The sequence below is a fragment of the Dreissena polymorpha genome, chromosome 8 (genome assembly GCF_020536995.1).
Source record: "Dreissena polymorpha isolate Duluth1 chromosome 8, UMN_Dpol_1.0, whole genome shotgun sequence".
Classification (NCBI taxonomy): domain Eukaryota; kingdom Metazoa; phylum Mollusca; class Bivalvia; order Myida; family Dreissenidae; genus Dreissena; species Dreissena polymorpha.
Window position 1 is genome coordinate 88,933,742 of NC_068362.1, and position 19,539 is coordinate 88,953,280.

At 33.4% G+C, this 19,539-nt stretch overlaps 2 protein-coding genes across 2 annotated transcripts in view; one reads left to right on the plus strand and one right to left on the minus strand.

Annotated features, from left to right (window-relative positions):
• LOC127843081 (uncharacterized) overlaps nt 1–19,182 on the plus strand; it is a 48,278-nt gene extending 29,096 nt beyond the window's left edge. The window contains exon 7 of the mRNA XM_052372893.1: nt 18,552–19,182. Coding sequence (XP_052228853.1) covers nt 18,552–18,608 — 57 coding nt within the window. The 3' untranslated portion in view covers nt 18,609–19,182. The remainder of the gene's footprint in view (nt 1–18,551) is intronic.
• LOC127843084 (ventral anterior homeobox 2a-like) lies at nt 1,465–17,773 on the minus strand. Its single transcript, XM_052372902.1, has 3 exons — nt 17,050–17,773; nt 2,870–3,057; nt 1,465–2,381 (listed from the first exon to the last, which is right to left on the minus strand). Exons 1-3 carry the CDS (start codon nt 17,162–17,164, stop codon nt 2,163–2,165), a joined length of 522 nt encoding a protein of 173 aa, XP_052228862.1. The 5' UTR covers nt 17,165–17,773; the 3' UTR covers nt 1,465–2,162.
• Nucleotides 19,183–19,539: the final 357 nt, after the last annotated feature.

Sequence of the window (19,539 nt, forward strand, 5' to 3'; positions counted from 1 at the left end):
GTCCAGTTTTCTCAAACGCGACTCATTTTAATAGGACTGCTGGGACACATTCCGTGACCTCACATAATACAGTCTCTGTCGCAAAAGGAATTCATAAGCTTCGAAATACGAAGACAACATCTTATCAGTTCATTACAGCTGCAGGGAATGTGTCCATTCATCGTGCAATCGATTGTGAATGGTTCGATTCAATTGTCATTTTTTTTTTTCGACATAGCTGTTTAACGTCACTTTTGACCTTACCTGATCTTGTAAGTGTCCAATAAAATTCAAATAAAATTTCCCGCGGCTAGACACGAATGAATACACTTCATTTATTCCATTGGCTTATTTAATCGTACCACCAGAACATTGGAAACATGACCGCGTCTTTGTAACACTGTTTTACTGCGTGTTCAGCATGAAACAATTTTATCTCTAATGAAAAGGCTTGATAGATAGAACTGTTTTACACTCAACTCTTGACATCAGTACAGTTGTGCATGCACCTTTTATTTTCAGAGGATTTCCAGCGCCAGAGCGTTTGTACTTAAAGGCTGTGTTCTCATATTTAGTAATTACTTCCATATTCCTGTCTGTGTACTAGTATATTTAAGTTCATAAAAGTATCGTTTTTCCATATCCTGATATTCGTTTTGGCCAAACCATTTTAAATTGTTTTCGAAATTGAACATTTTACATGTAAAAGTATAAATTTTTAAACAAGCCGTTTTTCCAGCAGTGGAAGCGTGTCCTCATTTTAATGCATTGCATTCCAACCCGCAAGGTGGAATTTTCTTTAGACCAGACATATGTTAAATGAAGATATTCAGCGATATAATAATGGTATGTCAATAATAGATTCTTAATGTGTTTTCAATAATACCATGATAAATGTTATTTTTGATTAATTTAACAAAAATTATTCCACCATATTGACTAATGTATTAAGCATGAGCGCGATGATTCTCGATACTGTTAATAATCGAATCAAATAGCAATGCCCGACAAACCACTAAAACAGGTTTGTTCGAAGAACGCGCGTATAAATATTTAAAATATGTACGGATACTTCGCGTGTGGCCGGTTGACTCATGTGTTTTAATTTACCTTCCATTCTTCTTTTGGTTTTCTGTTTTGTATCTATAGGTTTATGACCAGCAATATGTAATAATGTAAAATAAGCCGCGAAAACTCCGCGTAACATCCCGTACTGCGTGTGATGCAGCGAAGAACTGCACAGAAAAAGACATTCGCTATCTTTGATCTCATTCATTGAACTCTTTACCTTTCACTAACTCCAACCACATTTTTTAAAGATATTTCTTGTTTCGCTTGAATTGTATTTTTCGAATATATAATATATTTCAATAGCCGTCTTTCGTAATTTTCGCAGGATTGCCGTGTAAGTGTAGCATGACATAACTGCTACCGTCATGATAAATTACATTTAAGCCTCGTCATAGTTTTAATTCTGGTGTAATCAAACAATTAAAACAAATACGATAACAAGAAATTATAAGAACTATTTTGAGATGCGTATTATAGACGCAGGTATATTAGTAGAAAACACACACCGCTGCTTTTATCTGTGGTTGCCAGAGCTCGTCATTGTACATAATGCTTTAAAAGCCCGGAATGTTCCTGAATATTGATAAAGAAGATATGCGGTTGCATTAAAAAATAATGGAATTGATGTGTGCATCATACTATACTCTTGAAATAAAAATGTAATGCGTATTCGTTTACATCGATTTATCATATCGCACACGATGCCAAGCCGAAGAAGGTCAAGTTACGTTCGGTGATATTTGGATTTATGCCTGTCTAATTTGCCGGACTGATTTTATTGAAACCCTGGATACATTTTATAGCAAGCTACTATACGCCGAATAAGGACTATGTGTATATTGTTTCAATGAATGACATTCGTGTAAACTCCAATCTTCAAATTTGTGTCATTCGCCAAATAACAAACAGTTATAAAAACACGCAACACTCGCTGCAGACAAACGTCAGACATTGTTTTCACATACATGTATCTAATTTCACAAATATAATGTTTGACTTTCTATCGGCAATTATTATGTTTCATCCCAATAAATTCAAAACAAGATATGTGTAATGCAATAAATAAAATACCAAAGTAATTTCAAACAAAAAATGACAATGCATGGCACCGTTTACGTGGGACTATATCCTGAGAAAGTGTATGGGTGGTAAGGCGGAAGTAGTGTATTAATGTGCGTAAAGCAGGGTTGCGTCCCTTGAGAGGTATCGTGCTGGAGCATTCGCAGTATGTTACAGGCGGCAAAACTCTCTGACTTTGAATCTCTGCTTTCTGCATCCTTGGCTCTGTCTCTCTTGTACTTGGTTCTTCGGTTTTGGAACCACACCTTTACCTGAAGGAGTAGTAAATTGATATTGTTCAAGAAAAAAATACTGTAAAACGTATAACAATGCTTTACAATTCGTTTTAATATTGTGTTAGATGACTAGTTAAGAACATTTTTACCTATCATGCTCTAGTAATCAATGAAGTAAAATAATGTATAAAAATTGCTAAAATGAAATATAAAATGAACATTTATATTTGAAGGTAAATAGCACTTAATGTATAAAATATGCATTAAGTCCAGTTTTACCAGAATGCGATTTATTTTTTAGGAAAAAGGCCTTGGCAAACAACATTGACCCAGATGAGACGCCGCATAATGCGGCATCTCATCAGGGTCTGTGCTGTTTGCTTAAAGGAATTTATGTAAGAAATATTCTAAATATAGAAATAAATATACTAGACATCCCTAATTTTGTAAATAAATTGATCCAATTTAGAAGGATGGGAGAGTCCACTAGGCATAAATGGGTTATAAACTTATGACCCACTTACCTGTGTCTCGGAAAGTTTAAGCCTCTTCGCCAGGTCGGTGCGTTCCTTTCCCACCAGGTACTGATTGCGCCGAAACTCTGTTTCAAGCTCGTACAGCTGGTCTGGAGAGAATGTGGTTCGAGCCCTCTTCGGTCGGTCCAGGTCCAAGGCCGCCGGAAACACGAGCTCCTTGACGCCGCCGTTTGAGTCTGAAATAACGGACAAATCGAGTCTGACATCACGTACATATCGAGTCTGAAATCAGGTACATATCGAGTCTGAAATCACGTACGTATCGAGTCTGAAATCACGTACGTATCGAGTCTGAAATCACGTACATATCAAGTCTGAAATCACGTACATATCGAGTCTGAAATCACGTACGTATCGAGTATGAAATTACGTACGTATCGAGTCTGAAATCACGTACGTATCGAGTCTGAAATCACGTACATATCGAGTCTGAAATCACGTACGTATCGAGTCTGAAATCACGTACTTATCGAGTCTGGAATCACGTACGTATCGAGTCTGGAATCGCGTACATGTCGAGTTTAAAATGACGTACATAACGAGTCTGAAATCACGTTCACGTAAATGTCTAGTCTGAAATCACGTACCTATCGAGTTTAAAATTGCGTACGTTACGAGTTTCAAATCAAGAACGTTTCTCTACTGATGCATAACATAACTTCTGCAGCAAAATACGTCATTTACTTATTCTGTCTTCGGAAGTAAAAACATGGCAATAATTGTATTGCTACTTTCGGTTGATAGGAACTTAATCCCGATAATTTAACATTCTTACTACAATCGAACACATTGTTTATGTTGTTATTTTTGTGTTGTTGTTGTTGTTTTTTTGTTGGGGGATGAGGCAATGACATTAAATGCCATTATAAATCGCATTCGCACAACTTTTTTTAACCCATTTATGCCTAGCGTCTAGAAAATAGGCCTTGGCAAACAGCGTATACCCAGATGAGACGACGCATGATGCGGCGTCTCATCAGGGTCTGCGCTGTTTGCTTAAAGGAATTTCTGTAAGAAATATTCTAAATATAGAAATAAATATACTAGAGATCCCTCATTTTGGAAATAAATTTGTCCAATTTAGAAGGATGGGAGAGTCCACTATGCATAAATAGGTTTCAAAAAACAGAAACCGTTTACCGTTTGATATACTTAATCAAATTATAGCGAAGCACATTCAAAACTGCAACGTGAGCTACAATCACACTACAAAGGAAATCAATGATGAAAACATTATACAAGTCGTGACAATCGAGTTATGAAAAATATATAGACCATGTTTATAGATAATAAAAATTGTATAGATTAGATTATCGGTAAAATCACAGACTGAATGTGTCTCATTCTGGGAAAACTGGATTTAATGCATGTGCGTAGAGTGTCGTCCAGTATAAGCAAGTGCAGTCCGCATAAGCTAATCAAGGACAACATTTTCCACCTGCACTTGATTTTCGCATTTAAACAGAGACCTTCTTTAACTCTTTCAGTGCTGGAACCGAAATTTGAAGGCCAAAGAACGTGGCGTCTCATCAGGATCCAAACTGTTTGCTATTCTGATAGTATTCTTTGAAAAAAAAATCGAAGAAAATGGTAATTATAGAAATTCAGCAGACGACATTTTAGCAGACGACAAATTTCCCAGCATGCAAAGGGTTAAACGAAATCTTCCATAAAAGCAGAAAGTTTCAGTCCGCACAGGTTATCATGTTTGACGTTAGCCACATGCATTATGTTCCGTTTCCCCAAAACGCGACTCGATTTAACTTAACATATTAACGTTCATAAAACGCAAATAGCCATTTTGTGGAGACATCTCAGAAAAGCAACACTTTTTCTAGAAATCAGACCCAGACCTTTGTAAAATAAACTCTCAACTATCAGAGTTTTGATCGTAGAAAATCGAAGTGTTTATAAAAGACTACTCATTCACTTAGCTTGTATCACAACGTTTTTCAATTAAATTTGTGTAACAGATTGTGTCATCATTCGAAATAAATATATTACTTCTAATGAATTGTGATTTAATTATAATATTTATCATTATTCAGAACCTTTCAATGTGTGTGAAAATTGTGTCCAAATATATGGAAAGAGCATAACAAGGTTATCCTTACTATTTTAATTATTTTTTTCATACAAATATTTGTGTACTACAAATGAGACATTGATATTGATTAAATCGCTTTAAAAACGACACCGCTGGCAAAGGTAAATAATCAAATTCCGTGTTTCTTTTGATATCAAAATATGGAAACGTATAATATGTCGTTTTGTTAGACTTATGAATACAAAATCGTTAATTAAGCCGTTTCAAATCCGAGGTCTCAAATTTAATTAACTCGCCCAAGAGCAAAACCTTGTTCAAAACTAGCATGACAATGTGGTTCGAATGATGGCACAAACGTTTTATTTGAAATACAATATTTAACAAATGGCGCTGCATATGAGTTTGAGGGTGCTTGTAAAAACTGAAAGTGACAGTTTACAAGATGGACGTGTTTAACCTGGTGATTTGTCTCCGGGCAGTCGCGTCTGAAATGCTGAGGTTTTACTGATTTGTTAGGAAGATAGCTTTAAAAAAAAAATTATTAAACATTTATACAAAAGAAAAAAACTGAAAATCGAAACAGGCATATTTTAAGAACAAAAAGTTGTAGTAAAATAACAAATATAAAAACGCTAGTTTATTTTGTGCGAATTTCGCAACTGAAAATACTCTTGCGTTGAAAACAAAGCGTAAAATTTTGTCTGAATGAAACAACATAAATTATAACAACGTTTTTCTATAGATAAGTCGCGATATGATAAAACAAGGCTGAATGCATGTGCGCGAAGAGTTTTCCTTTCAGCGCTGGAACCGAATTTTGAAGGCCTTTGCAAACAGTTTGGATCCAGATGAGACGCCACAAAACGTGGCGTCTCATTAGGATCCAAACTGTTTGCTATTCTGATAGTATTCTTTGAAAAAAAATCGAAGAAAATGCTAATTTTAGAAATTCAGCAGACGACATTTTAGCAGACGACAAATTTCCCAGCATGCAAAGGGTTAGCCTAAACAGCCCGCACATGCTAATCAGGGACAACACTTTCCGGAAAAGACTTGATTTTCGTTTAGAAGAGACATCTTTCAAATAATTAATTCCATAACAGCGGAGAGTGTCGCCCCTGAGGAGTCTGGGCGGACTGCATGGGCTGATCTGGGACGATACTTCAAAGAGAACTTGACCCCGGCTTTCCCGGACCGCGGCTACACATATAGGTTAATGTACTAGTTACTTGAAGTAACTGTCTCTTGGTTCTATGTTGGGACAGTCTGATGTCAAACGTTTTAACTGTTTTGTTGTTTCATAGTTGTGAATGTATTATATTGACGTGTTGGCTAACATTTTATGAAAAAAAATTCATTCTCCCATTCCGTCTGTAGGTGGCGTTTTATTTTAAATTTCCTCTTACGTCATTAAGACATAAAAGCTTTCTGCATCAAAATAAATATTCGATTTCGCTGTTAGCAATAATTTCATGTTTTGACTTCCAACATGATACAATGCGCTGTAAATTTATTAAACTAAAACGTCTAATTAAACGATGGCAAATAACATTATTATAACTCAATCTCAAGCATGAGTCTTTCCGATTTCCCTGTGGACGAAAAATAGCGGGGTAGAACTATTCGGTAACAGCGCATAAAGAAGTCCCGAACGAGATCAAAGAGTTAAACCATTTATGCCCAGTGGACTCTCCCATTCTTCTAAATTGGGTCAATTTATTTCCAAATTAGAGATGTCTAGTATATTTATTTGTCTATTTAGAATATTTCTTACAGAGATTCCTTTAAGCAAACAGCGCAGACCCTGATGAGACGCCGCATCATGCATCATATTTGTCAAGGCCTTTTTTCTAGTAGACGCTAGGCATAAATGGGTTAATGATCTTAAATATATACAGCTATAAAATACAATACTGTGTTTCAAAACAGATAACACGTAGATAACTAAAAAAACTACATATAAGTTCGAAGGAGTAGTGCCAGAACATCAACGAATTTATGCTGTATACAGTTTCAAGTAATTTTCTTTTGTGCAGAAGAAATGTAATCATGTACAATCATAAACACTGTTGGGAAGTCCCTAGTAATATCGGTGTATTTGTTCATTGGAAACGAATACGCTCTTCTCAATTCTGCAACACACACAACTTCATGTGTTGGTAACGGCGTTAATGATATCGTGATTTCATTTTAGTGAATGACGAACAATTAATTGTATTCAGCATTTCTTGTTCACATTCATATGTAAGTTTAAGGGCGAGAAAGTAAAATGTTGTCATAAAAACTCGTATTGACTTGCGTTAAAAAAATATTTTATAATCGCAATAATATTTGTATAAGGAGTATGTATATGTCTATACGGCACTCTTTGACCTTCTGAAGCGTGTCTATTTAATCTTCCGCATCAGAACATCTCTAAATCGAAAACGATGTCGTGAAATCATGGGATTTAGAATGTCTCCAACTGTAACCACCGCTATCACCGATGTACTCATTGGATCTTATTGCCTAATCAGTTTTGCAATGAATATTATGAATGAATTTCTAAACCAAAGATGGTTTCAATGAGCCAATAAGACGCCTAAGTGTTTGATTACGGACCCCAGTCGATGTGACTGTGTCATTGTAGCCCATCGCTCGTGTCTTATCACTTGTAAAGTCTATTGTGAGTGAAAGTGTAAAAGGAAAAATCTTCGTTGCTTTCAGATTTAAATAGCACAGCAACACAACGAAATACTTTTAACCTGTGTTTCTACTGTTTTGATAACAATTTAATTCAATTCATTTATAAAATTAGACATTTCAATATGCTTATAGCAACAAAAGAAAATACTTAATGATACGTGATTTTAAGTCATGGAAATACTAATATAGAATTGAAACCATCCTAACTTAATATAACAGACTTAATGTATTTGAGTTAACGTACAAATTTTGTATTTATAACGAGATGGATATATTTACAATTCGAACAAGAAAATGCTGATCAGCTTTTTCTGCTTCATATACCAACTTTTTCTAAAATAAATAGACACCTGTTTTTTGTAATCAATAATCAATTTGCGATTTTTTGCAACTATTGTCATGTATAATTATTAAATGCAAGGAAGTTGAAAAAGTATGGCAGTGTTGCGTCCTTTTTTTTAATTTTTTTGTTTTTGTCGCAATAAATAATCCATATGTGCTTATCACTTACATCTTAATTGATCCAACTTTGTTTAATTCAATTTCAATATTATAATACTTCAGAATATAAAAGAACTTTAAATTGGCATGCATGATTGTTACAGTTCATATTCTTCGTATACAATGACATATCGTTTTGCTTGACAATTGACCCAATATTTCACTATGCACGTGCGTTCTAGTACGAAAACACCGTAGAATGTGGTAGATTTTATGCGAAAGACAGTAAAGTAGTGATATCTCAAATGTGCGCATGTCTGTGTATACAGGAAACATTCACACAATTAAGTAGTGATATCTAAAATGTGTACATGTCTGTGTATACAGAAAACAGTCAGACAGTTAAGTAGTGATATCTAAAATGTGCGCATGTCTTTGTATACAGAAAACAGTCAGACAGTTAAGTAGTGATATCTCAAATGTGGGCATGTATGTGTATACAGAAAACAGTCAGACAATTAAGTAGTGATATCTCAACTGTGCGCATGTCTTTGTATACAGAAAACAGTCAGACAATGAAGTAGTGATATCTAAAATGCGCGCATGTCTTTGTATACAGAAAACAGTCAGACAGTTCAGTAGTGATATTTAAAATGTGTGCATGTCTTTGTATACAGAAAACAGTCAGACAGTTGAGGAGTGATATCTAAAATGTGGGCATGTCTGTGTATACAAAAACAGTCAGACAGTTAAGTAGTGATATCTAAAATGTGTGCATGTCTGTGTATACAAAAACAGTCAGACAGTTAGGTAGTGATATCTAAAATGATGACAATTAAGATGAGCCTTACGGTTGTCAGTCATGTGCTTTATTGGGAATTTAATCTTCGATTTGAAACCATTTCCGTTTGGTTCACAATGCATGTGCTTTATTGGGAATGTAATCTTCGATTTGAAACCATTTCCGTTTGGTTCACAATGCATGTGCTTTATTGGGAATGTAATCTTCGATTTGAAACCATTTCCGTTTGGTTCGCAATGCATGTGCTTTATTGGGAATATAATCTTCGATTTGAAACCATTTCCGTTTGGTTCACAATGCATGTGCTTTATTGGGAATGTAATCTTCGATTTGAAACCATTTCCGTTTGGTTCACAATGCATGTGCTTTATTGGGAATGTAATCTTCGATTTGAAACCATTTCCGTTTGGTTCACAATGCATGTGCTTTATTGGGAATGTAATCTTCGATTTGAAACCATTTTCGTTTGGTTCACAATGCATGTGCTTTATTGGGAATGAAATCTTCGATTTGAAACCATTTCCGTGTGGTTCACAATGCATGTGTTTTATTGGGAATGTAATCTTCGAATTGAAACCATTTCCGTTTGGTTCACAATGCATGTGCTTTATTGGTAATGTAATCTTTGATTTGAAACCATTTCCGTTTGGTTCACAACGCATGTGCTTTATTGGGAATGTAATCTTCGATTTGAAACCATTTCCGTTTGGTTCACATTGTTTTGAGAAATAGAAACAATTTCCTCCAACAAAACCTGTTTCTAGATATTACCAAAAAATACTATTCGACATACTTTGGTATGGTAATGCACCTAGTATTATGTTATTAAATTTTGTGTACTTCCATATATTTATATTTCAGTCAAATATATTATTTTTTTATTTGAATGTCATTTTAGACACAAATAATCATCAAACAAACGCAAACTTTGGATACAAATGTCGCTATTTTCACTAACTTCTGCGTCCATTATCCGCTAATTAGGCGTCTCCTGTCGGGAAAACTGCTAATACAGCGTTCCAGTCTCTTATTGATGTCGGCAAACAAAAGATGATATTAAACAGCCAATTTTATCCTCAATGTAGGTTGAAGTTGAACAGTTTATTTAGTTTGGCTATTTTTGATTGAGTCGTTTCTGGATTGTTGTTGTCTTGTTCTTGTTTTTTTTTGTTTTTTTCTGAGATAAAACGCAATACATATGTTTGATTTTTTATAAAGTGACTTATGAGTAATAGTGTATATTACACGTTTATTTTTGTTATGATGGCGGTTATGCTTTAATATATGCTATAAATCCGATATGGCTTTTTAAGATCCCCGGTTCATTTATCATTTCTACGGCCGCCCTTCCCCTAAGGACACGGGCATATAAAGAATACAGTGTGTTGTTAAATATATGTTACTGCATAGCGCAAATAATTTGGCTTACCAAATTTCAATTGTTCATGCGAGCGCCAATACCATTCGAGTAACCCTAAATTCGGCTTACATAAAAGTACACACACTCCACGTTCGTCTCGAGTAATTTTTATGGCTTCATTAGTGAACAGCCTGTGCCTTTTGGATTGGAAAAAATATCGGGATAAACCATGCAATTGGGAAAAACGAAACATTATTTATAGGATTATAAATAACAGTATCCCAAGTGTGTATAATTGAATGTCCAACTGTGTTTTAACATTTAAGTTATAAAGTGTTACAGTATTATATCCCTATATGATAAACTCAATAAACTAAGTTTATTGGAGTAGTTCTTCATCTTTTGGGAAAATTTTGGTAACTTTAATGACACGCGTAATATATGCTTTGTTGTATTGCCATAACGACTTTAAAAGTTTTTATATAACTGTAATTAAAAATGTAAAGGTCGTGCTAGAATTAAAATATAGGAATGTAAGTACAGATAAAAAATCGCAATCCATAGGACGCTAAATCAATATTCACAATACGTGACAACGTTAAATGAAGTCATTAGCGCACCTGATTTTGTTTTCATCGCTTTAGAGTCAATAACTTATTTTAGATTCAGTGTTTTGGTACGAAACTGCAAATATTAACATGTTACAATGTCGACTGTGAATAGGCTACAATAAGGGGAGTACCTTGGCTATAAGGACACTTTCATTAAAGACCCAGGTTTAGTGTGTGTCGTTTTTAAACAGAATAAGAAACATTCGTGACAAAACAACTCCGCGCAATTCTAAACGTCTATCGAGTGTTTGCACAGTCCTTGCAGGGCAATGGATACAACAAAGGTAGGCGTGTTACCGTTATTTTCATGGTGATAAGTCAACTTGTCAAAACTACTTTCGTTCTACTGCGGAACAATGATGAAATCTACCACCTTTCGTCCATTAAACGCGCTCATGCAGCGCCATTACCCGGTGTTACACATCGCCAAAAGCGGGCCCGTTTTCACCCGAAGAAAAAGCTTCGCCGTGTGATACACTTTGTTACAAAATTATTTGTTGAAAATTACTTTCTCACGATGAAGGTATTTGAAGACTTGGTTTGAGAATTAATTTAGTGAAGAGCACTAAAGGTTCGAGTTCACAATTGATATACGTTACTTACTGGAAACATGGGGCGCCTTTTGAATGAAACGCAAAGATCAGTATTCGTATCGATTATCATGTGTACATTTATATTTAATACCACAACCACAAAAGTAGTGTTATAATGTCAAATTGCATGTTCAATAAAGAATGTAGAAAATCATCTCCAAAAAAAATAGCTTTTAATTTGAGACAATCCCTGTTTAAGAACGTTACTAATTCTGGATTCAAAGCCATTCAAAGCATGCACAGAAACTTGATACACGACCTTCTTCATAATAGTTTTAAGAAACGGCACACTTGGAGTATATTTATGTCAACTTACATACATGTATTATATAATTGTGTTTTGACTGCACTAAAATAAGTGGAATTAAGGTATATTAACGTTAATTATTTGAAAAAAATATATATACCCCACGGTCAACATTTATTTGGAAGTGAAATTCTATAAGCGGATAGCACGCGTCTCCAAATAATAAACGAAATAATAAAAACATTAGATGATGTTTACTAAGAAACAACTGAAAGTACCGCCGATGCAAGAATATTTAGTGAAATGATGTTGCAAAATAGCAATATCATAACCATTGCGATTACATAAAGTCGGCAAATCAATAATAACTGTGAACATAGTCTGATCCGATTTCTTTTACTTGACAGACTTTTTTTAATTTGCTCTAGAAAACAAAAAATCGTCGGGTACACTGCTTCATCCTTCGAAAATAGATGTTGCGTTTATCTAAAGATGATTTTGCATTATTTTAGTTTTCTTTTGTTTTCAAATCATTTGTAATTGTGAACTTACTAGCGTGAATATGCCTTAAATAATTGTATACAAGAATTGGTACATTTGTTGTCAGATCCTTAAATGAAGCTTTTAACTGTGGAAGTTTATCTATTACACAAACACAAGGTATCATCACCTGTATTCCAAAAGGTGATAAATCTAATCTGTTTATACAGAATTGGCGCCCAATTACTCTTTAAAATACCGTTTAAAAAATTGCCTCTGGAGTAATAGCTAACAGATTTAAACTATTCATGGATAAGTTAATTCATAATGACCAGACTGGTTTCATTAAAGGGAGATACATAGGGAAAAATACAAGGTTAATTTATGACATTATCCATTATACTGAAGAACATGAGATCCCGGGTTTACTTCTCCAAATAGATTTCGATTCCTTGTCATGGTCCTTTGTACAAAATATTTTTAATTTCGGTCCAGACATAAAGCGTTGGTTCTATGTTTTATATAAGACTCTAAATCAGCTGTTTCTCAGTGCGGTTACTTATCTAACTTTTTCCCTATTGAAAGGGGCTGCAGACAAGGTGATCCTCTCTCGTGTTATATTTTTATCCTCTGTGCTGAAGTTTTGTCACTTTTATTGCATTTATTTATTTGTATTGAGAGATAACAAAAATATAAAGGTATAACGATACACGGAATTGAACATAAATTGTCCCAGTTTGCGGACGATACTACAATTTTATTAGACTGAACTGAACAATCCTTAAATGAAACTCTTTCTGTTATACAAGATTTTTCAAATAGTTCCGGTCTTAATGTAAATTTTGATAAAACAAATGTTGTATGGATATGAAAAAACAAATATAGTTGTGACACCATAAAAACATAATGGAAACTAAATTGGATGAAACGAAGCTTTAAAATGTTAGGAATCAATGTCCATGTTGACCTGTCAAAAGGGTTAAAATCAATTATGATGAAAAAATTGTCAAAATGGAAAATATTCTGAAAAACTGGAAAAGAAGAATTTTAACACCAATTGGAAAAATTGTAATTGTAAAAACACTTATTGTTTCACTGTTCAATTACTTGTTCATATAATTGCCTAACCCTCATGATACTATTTTAAATTCAATAAAATCTTCTATTATAAGCTTTATTTGGGACGGGCATAGTAAAATTTAGTTTTCAACAATAGTAAAGGAGTATAATGAAGGAGGATTAAAAATGATCAATTTGGATGCTTTTATTCCAGCATTGAAACTAACATGGCTACAAAAAATTCATTTAAGGGAAATTGGATAGAAATCTCAAAACTCTATTTTGATACATATAAACTCTTTAATTGCAGCTATCATTATGCTTTAAATATATCTAATAGGATTTCTAACACTTTTTGTGTATATATTTTAAAAAGCTTTTCACTTTATTGTTGTAAATTAGAAGTAAACAGAGAAGATTTCTTGTATTATCCACTTTTCTATAATCCAAATATATTGATAGGAAATAAAAGTTTTTTCTTTAAGTCCTGGTTTGTGGCTGGAATTCAATGTATAGGTGATATATTCAAAAATGGAACCTTTATCTCTCTTAGTGAATTAAATAGAATGTACAATTTGAGCATAAATTTCATTCATTACACAGGAGTGAAAAGAGCAATTGATAAATTTGTGAAAAAAATATTGTTTATCTTGCCCTACCCAGCAAATTATCAAACAATTTTTGCCCCCATTATTTCAATTTGTATTGAAAAAGAATCCGGTGCAAAAAGACTATACACTATTCTAAATAAAAATAATGAACAACCATCAATTATAGCAAAATGGTGTACAAAACTACATACCAGTATTTATGAAAAAGAATGGCATTGTTTATTTGAGCTACCATTTTTAATAACCAAAGATGTAAAGGTTCAGTGGTTCCAATATAGGTTAATTCACAGGATATTGGGAACAAATAGTCTTTTGCATAAAATGAAAATTATTGATGACCCATTATGTTCATTTTGCAAACAAAGTGAGAAAATTTAGAACATTTATTCTGGGAATGTCATATATCTAAAGTAATTATTGTTGAAATGCTACCAGAACAATCTTTTCCTTTCATTAACATGACCATCTTTCTACTTGGATATTCAAGTATGTCTGCTAAAGCCTTAAATGATGTTATTTTGTTTATTAAGTTATACTTGTACAAGTGTTAAATGAATAAATGCATTCCAAGCAGAACAGGAGTAAAGATATACACTAAGTATGAATATGACAACTTGAGAAATATATCAATTTCACAAAATAAGTTAGATTCCTTTGACAGTGAGTGGGAGCAGTTTAATGCTATGTTCTCACAAACTTAGAATTTAATCTAATGATTGTTGTAGTTTAGAGCATTGTTTACTGCTGCTATTGAAAGCGTACCGTTATTCAAATAAAATGTAACACCTATGGGTTATATACTATAACCACATGCATCTATTTTTGCTTCTCTGCACCATTCTAAAATGTTATTTCACATTCTTTGTTGTCTTCTCACTGACTGAAAGACGTTGTATTCTTTCCTTTTATGTACTTTGTGTTATAATATATATACTATAACAACATGCACATATTATTGCTTCTCTGTGCCTTTATAAAATGTTATTACCATGTACATGTACACATTCTTTGTTGTCTTCTAGCAAGGAAATATGTTGTTGTTTTTCCTTTTTATATACTCTGTGTTATTTTATATATACTATATGTACCCATTACCGCCTCTCTATGCTTTTTTCATCTGTTACAACGATGTACACCTTCCTTGTTTGTCCTTTCAAATTGGAAGATGTTTTTTTTTCTCTTAATGTACTTTGTACATGCTTTCCTTTCCAACACACAACTATATATAACTTAAGATATGAGTTGGTCACATAACATGCTTGCTTTTTTTGTTGTGTCATATTGCAAATCATAAGTGTTACAATAAATATTGTATATGTTCTTGTTTGCAAAATAAAATGTTGAAAAAAAAGATGCGTTTACTGTATGGTATCGTATGAAACTGTTAGCAGTACACACCATGTGCAGTTACATGTTATTTCAATTCATTTGTAAATGGGCGTTAAACATTAATACATCAACACTGACATGAAAAAAAAATGAATACAATTTACAGGCAGCTTTTTGTCAAAGTTATAATGATCTTTTATTCTTTATTGTTTTATCTTTACGATATTTTAGGACACGTTTTGTGGGTTGAAACCTCTTTGAAAACTTCTTTTAATCGTATCTGTGCATACAATTCTTAACGAAATCTCAATAGCATTACAATGAAGACAAGCGTTTATATACAATTCAGTCCAACATTGAAAGCAAACAAATTCGTGATTACAAATATATTTTTATCTAAATTTCAGGAAATAAATGAGTATTTACGAGGAGTGTTTGCTTTCGACAGTTATCCAATTATGCCATAATTTAAATCATTCCATCTTTATTTGTTTTCTTTTGTTACAGTTACTTCCCAATTATCAATAACAAGCCGAACCCGGCGTACCTTATTCTGTGTTTGTATATGACAATCATATAACACACTCACAGAGAAAGTGAGTCATATAGTATATTTGTTTATCTACAATTGCAATCAAACATTTCATTCAATGATTTAAGCTATTCATATAGTAGCAGTTTTTGCATTGTTGCAAAGAGAAGAGAACGCTTAAAAAATATCATTGTTTTCGATGCAAATTTCTGCATTGAAGCTGAATTTTTTTAAATAGAATTTCACCTTTCAAATTGATATCTTATAAATATTAGTTTATATATTTAATGTTCCGTGAAAGAGGTTAAACATCCCTTATGTAATCAAATTACCAACTAACATACGTGGTGATACTATCCATATTGCGTATGATAGCGATCGCATTTTTATGTATAGAGGGTTATATAACAGAAAGTTATATAAATTTTAGTATCTAAGCAAATTATTTTTCAGCAATATCGACACTTTTACGGGGGGGGGGGGCTATACATTTGCGCAAATCATTCATTCATAATTTAAAACACAAACACTGTTAGTGTCAACGGTCAAATGTCTGAATAAGTCTGTCACAAAAGAAATCTGACTTAAAATGATTTCCTAAATTTTTACTAAGTTGTTCAAGTTTCAAGTTGTGTATTCGAACATCGGCAACTTGCCGTTGACCATTTACGTACAAGTTAACAAATTATAGTCAAAGTGAATCAGTACAATACAATAAACATACATATTAATAATCATAAATTACTAGGAAAATAGTTCAAACACAGTTTACAAAAGGTAATGTTTTGACAGCTATGCAAGAAGAAACAAGTAATAAATAGACAATAGTTTAAAGGTTTACCACTCTGATTGGCTTATTGTATAATGGTGTGTAGTCAATATAGATATAAATTATATATAAAAAAATACAAAAATTTACAACAGGTTTTTTTTTTAATTTCTTTCTTCCATGAATTAAACTGTAACTTACATTTACCTGACATTGCGCGACAGTAGTACATTACCTGTTAGCTGACATTTTATTGGGAGAGCTTCGAAGGTACTATCTTTGAAGGATTTGATAACTAAATAAACTGATATCTTAAAAAAAAAACTTAAGTCGGTCTACATTTTGTATGTTTATATAATTGGCGAACGATCTAGAATAAAAGCTCGCTTATAAACAACGTTTTTTAATTATCAAATTTTTTAATTACACAAACATTGTGTATTTATGACGTTTAAATTGTACTTAGCAAAACTACCAGATTTGTTTTCGCATATATCAAACATTATAAAAGATAGGCATAATTTCAAAAAAATGTTTGGCGTCTTCTTAGAGTAAATAATTTAACACGTACATACATGCGTTATAATGGTGACCATACTGACCGTGTATGCGGATTGTCCTGCAATAGTCCGGATACTTCTTGGTCACTTCGGATTCAGGCATGCCGGGTATCAAAGTCCCCGGGTTGTGAGACTGACCCACTGCTGTATCGTGCATTTTATTAAATTAAAACGTTTATTTTATATGGGATTTTCTCGTTAATCAACGTTTTGTGCTGTTTGTTAGAACAAGTAGTTTGTTCATTTGAGCATGCAGCGTTTGTCAATTACAGACGAAGGGTAGGATTTTACGGATTTTACGGAGTTACGGTTACAATTTAATAGAACATCAGTAACCTACACATTCAAAACATAAAGGCGCTCATTTGGCGTGGAACACACCTTTGATAAGAAATATTTCATATTGTCCTTACATTCATGTCTTCGACGTGTATTTTTACCTCCAAAAATCTCAACGTATTAAAGATAGTCCTGTTGTCTCTAAACAATGTACCCCTTTCTTAATTCGTTTGCCGTATGGCAAACAAATAAAAACAATACTTTGTGAGGAAGTGCGCACTAATTTTAGCTTCTGTAAGCGTTCCGCCCAAACCATGCAAATAACAAAGTACAAAGAATTGGGCAGATTTTATAAAACTTAGTCCGTAGTTATTACTTCATACACTTGATCACATAATATTATCAACTTCACTTGAAAACATTTATCCCGGTTCATTGAATATGCATCGCTCGTAAATTATCCACATTTATCTTTTAATCCCTATCATTAGCAAGATATGCTATTTAAGCAAACATTTTCTCATTATTCACTGCATTAGAAGCCCGTTGCGATGAATATTGTATTTCTTAATAGTCGGTCCCGCCCCAATGGCTTTTGATTGCCTCAACTACCTGTACTTTTAGTGACAAGCCGTTTACGGGTAGCCTGGTCGATGTTTTTCGGCTGTTTTGATTGGTCGGTGGGCGGGAACGAGTCCGCAATTAATTGGAGATTGTTCTGTGAAATACAATACATTTGTGTTGTCATATGTTTGATGTAGAGCAATTAGTTGTGAACTTTTAATAAAACTTTGCCAATGCCGTGTTCTCTTACGTTATGATCTTATGTATTGGGTAGCTTACGCAAATTATCTACGTTTTATTTTAGCTTCATTTCTTTGCACAATATCAGTGTAAATCGATTTGCAACTACTTTAGCATTTGCTTATGAATACGTCTCTGCTGTTCAAGAAAACTTACGAGCAACACAAAAACAAGAAGTTCGCACGATGTAATATCGTTAATTCGTAACATGGTAACGGTGGTAACGAACTTGTATTGAATTTGCACATGAGATTCATTAACAACATTTTAAAATTTACACTTTAGTTTTAAAAAATGTCATTTAAAACAAAGATTTGCGTCGTATTGAGGAGAACCGGGTGAAATAAGAGACAGTCTGTCTAATTTTATACTCTTGCATAATGACATGTTATACAGATGGGAAAAGCTGATCACATCTATTTTAAAGAAGAGCAGTTGGTCTCTACTTGATTCATTTTTAGATTCTGAACGCGCCACCATTCTTGGGAACCTTCTGTCTATCAAGCGATCGTCAATGAAGAAGCTAGGTCTGGCACCCTCAACAGAGCCCGCATTTTAGACGCCCGGCTGAGTCAAGGACACTTCAAGTCTCCAAAAGCACCATTGTCAATAGCACTTCGTTATTCAATGTACAATGACACTTGTCAGTTTTAATTATCAACTAGCTAATATCCATTTTCGCAATTTGAAAATTCATGGGATATCCATTGTTACAAAACTGATAGAATAACGACGTAGTAAAGTTGAATTAATGAAGTTATCAAGACAATTCAATTTATAGGGCCCCTACAAGTCTTAAGATTAATTTTACAAAAGGAAAATCGATTAAGAAAATCAGTCACAGTGATTCGGATTTACTTTTTTAACAATTAAATTATCTTCAGCTTCATCAAGAAATAATGATTTATAATAAGTGTTCAAGTGATTTATATTTATCACTGTGGGAAAACAAGAAATATATTTTACGCTTTTTAATTGGTATTTTAAGTCGTCCGATAGACTATAATATAATTTGATATATTTGGTCATAATATCACATAAATACTTCAAGTTACAGCTATAGACGCCATGCCATATTTGTTCAAACATTTCTAAATTAAATTATATTCTCAGAAAACCCAGAATATCTCTAGTTTATAGAGAATACGTATTCAAACTTGTATAAATTAATGAAAAATAAAATTAAAACTGAGCTCATTAGTTATTAACAAATACTAAATACAACATGTGTAATGCGAAAATGGGTATTTTGCCAAACGCCTGCATCGAAACTGCAATCCAGCTTGCGCTTCTACAGAGTCTAGTCGGGAATTACAGAGTAGCTCCGTACCAGACTATGCAGATGCGCAAGCTGGCGTGCAGCTTCTCTGACCGCATATGGCATAATACCCATTTTCGCATTACGCGTATCATATAGTGAAATCTGCGTCAGTTTATGAATGCATTTTT

What these genes read in the sequence shown, in the direction of transcription:
- LOC127843084 (XM_052372902.1), bottom strand. Translation starts at nt 17,164, where the DNA reads ATGCACGATACAGCAGTGGGTCAGTCTCACAACCCGGGGACTTTGATA. An exon ending in CAGGACAATCCGCATACACG is followed by an intron (nt 3,058 to 17,049) that starts GTCAGTATGGTC and finishes CCGTTATTTCAG; the next exon opens with ACTCAAACGGCGGCGTCAAG. An exon ending in TTAAACTTTCCGAGACACAG is followed by an intron (nt 2,382 to 2,869) that starts GTAAGTGGGTCA and finishes CTACTCCTTCAG; the next exon opens with GTAAAGGTGTGGTTCCAAAA.